This window comes from Myotis davidii, unplaced genomic scaffold, assembly GCF_000327345.1.
Source record: "Myotis davidii unplaced genomic scaffold, ASM32734v1 scaffold328, whole genome shotgun sequence".
Classification (NCBI taxonomy): Eukaryota; Metazoa; Chordata; class Mammalia; order Chiroptera; family Vespertilionidae; genus Myotis; species Myotis davidii.
In genome coordinates, this window is record NW_006300373.1 from 890,380 (window position 1) to 892,618 (window position 2,239).

At 52.2% G+C, this 2,239-nt stretch overlaps 1 protein-coding gene across 1 annotated transcript in view; it reads right to left on the reverse strand.

The window, feature by feature from the left end:
• SALL1 (spalt-like transcription factor 1) overlaps positions 1–1,455 on the reverse strand; it is a 189,243-nt gene extending 187,788 nt beyond the window's left edge. The window contains 3 exon segments of the mRNA XM_006777065.2: positions 12–125; positions 1,214–1,264; positions 1,267–1,455. Coding sequence (XP_006777128.2) covers positions 12–125; positions 1,214–1,264; positions 1,267–1,420 — 319 coding nt within the window. The 5' untranslated portion in view covers positions 1,421–1,455.
• Positions 1,456–2,239: the final 784 nt, after the last annotated feature.

Genomic DNA, 2,239 nt, shown 5'->3' on the forward strand with positions numbered 1-2,239 from the left:
GGTTCTTGGACTCTTCTTGTGGAGAAGGAGGTCCGACAGCTCGAAGAACTCGGCGCAGCACCGGCCGCACACGTGGGCGTCCTTGCTCTTGGCGGGGCGATGGGGCTGTCCCTTCTCCACGTGTCCTGCCAACATCAAGAGGAGCAGCGTTAGGAAGGAAGCCAGGGCGCCGTCCCCCGTGACCTCAAACCCCAGACAGAGGTGGCCGGTCCAGCGCGGGCTACCTGCGGAGCTCGAGACAGTGGCCCCCGGAAAAAAAACCCAGCCACCAGGACCTAAGGACGCCCGTGCGGCGTGGTCAGGATGTCGGAGGCGCCCCTATCCATCTGATGCCTCCGAGAGCCACGGCCTTCAGATAATCCATCAACATGTAAGCTACGACGGACCGAGGACAGGGTGCCTGACGCCGTCCCATCGCGCAACATCGATCTCCAATACTTCATACGCCGCGCCGTCCACTCATCCAGAGAGGGCCCCGCGGCCGCTCGGAGGAGGACTTATTAGGCCCCGGCGCTCCTGTCACCCTCATTCCCTTTCACCCGGTGCGAGGCTACCTGTGACAGTTGGTTCTGTCACCAAACTCATTTGTAGCCATTCGGGCTCCAATCAGGGGTTGACAAGGAGACAAGCAATGCGTAGCGCCCACCCGCTGCCGACTGACAACCTGGACATCGCCTGCCCGCCCCCGCCCAGCGCCCCCGCTCAGCCAGATCCGTGACACACACACACTGTGGTCGCACCCGCAACAAATGCTCCACGCAACCGGATACAAAAGAGAAAGCAAACCACACACACACACACACACACAACGAGGAGAAGCACCATGACCGTAACCCGCGACTAGGCCCGCCTGGCATCGGTGTGTCACCCTATGGCACGTTTTAAAATTAAAGCAAGAACTGTCCATCACGGGGCTCCACGGGCCACCTGGTGCCTCTAAAATATTTCACCCAAAGGGCTCTTCCTATCTCTGAAGCGGGTGGAGATTTACATTTCTGATTAAACATCAACTTCAAGAAGAGATGTGCCCTGAAGGGGGGCGGGGAGAAACAATTCCTGGTTTTTAAGAGTTTGGAAACGCTTCGCCTCTCTCCTGGTCTGAATGCCTTGGGAAAACACACACACACACACACACACACACACACACACACACACACACAACAACCCAGTTTGCGCTTCACTGTTACCAATTGTTGAACAGATTGTCCCGGACCTTTCGGTATCAAAAAAAAAACACAACCCTTTATTTCATGTCTGTTTCCACCGGTTGCTCAGATTTCTTCTCACCCAGATCCATTTGTAAATTCAACATAAAACTCTCCAAACGGCAAGCTCCTCTCCTATTCACAGGCAGGCCGGCTCCCATTGTTTCCCCTCTCGGGGAACACCAACTTCTGCTGTACAAATGGTGTGTGGCCATCCCCGGGGGCTGGGGGAAAAACTGTTTAATTCAAGGATTACCTCCCTGCATGCTTTTCTGCCGACCGGAGTCAGATAATAGTCAGTTTCCATGACTTCCAAATTGAATCTCTCAGAAAACTTGCAGGGGCCGAGAGAGAGAGAGAGAGAGAGAGAGAAAAAAGAGAGAGAGAGAGAGAGAGAGAGAGAGAGAGAGAGAGAGAGAGAGAGAGGCTAATTGTGAATCTGAATAAATGCAAAATCAAAATGCTGCTTTTCCAGGAAACTTAAGAGTCAACTCCAAAGAGCCAGCCGTTCGCCTTTTTTTGTAGTGAACATCCAAAAAAAAAAAAAAGGCTCTAGCCGTTGGGCATTCCAGAAAATATAATGAATACCTAAATACTAACTAAACTTCGAAAGTGCCTCGGGTCTGTTTGCCGCCAGCGCTGCGGAGCTGGTCAGAAGCCCTGCTCAGGAAGCCGAATGTGTGCGCACTTTCCTCCCCGCGAGTGTTATTTGAGGAGCTAAGTTACACTTAACACGCTGGCTTTCCTAATTCCCATCTTTTCATCTCCACCAGGGCAGGGTGCAAAACGCATTCACAATACCCAGCAAGTCTCAGGGGGGCAGGGAACACCAATAACGACCCCGTTTTAATTTAATGTCTAATCATCCTAAATTGGCCCCCGGATTCCTGTGCACATTCGAGGTGCCGTTTTAAGCAGTTTCTGTCTCTCTCTCTGTCTCTCTCCCTCCCTCCCTGCCTTAAAATAATGTAAACAAGATACTCAACGAATTTTTGCTCAAGTTATGTGGCTTAACTTGGGACAAAAATTATGTG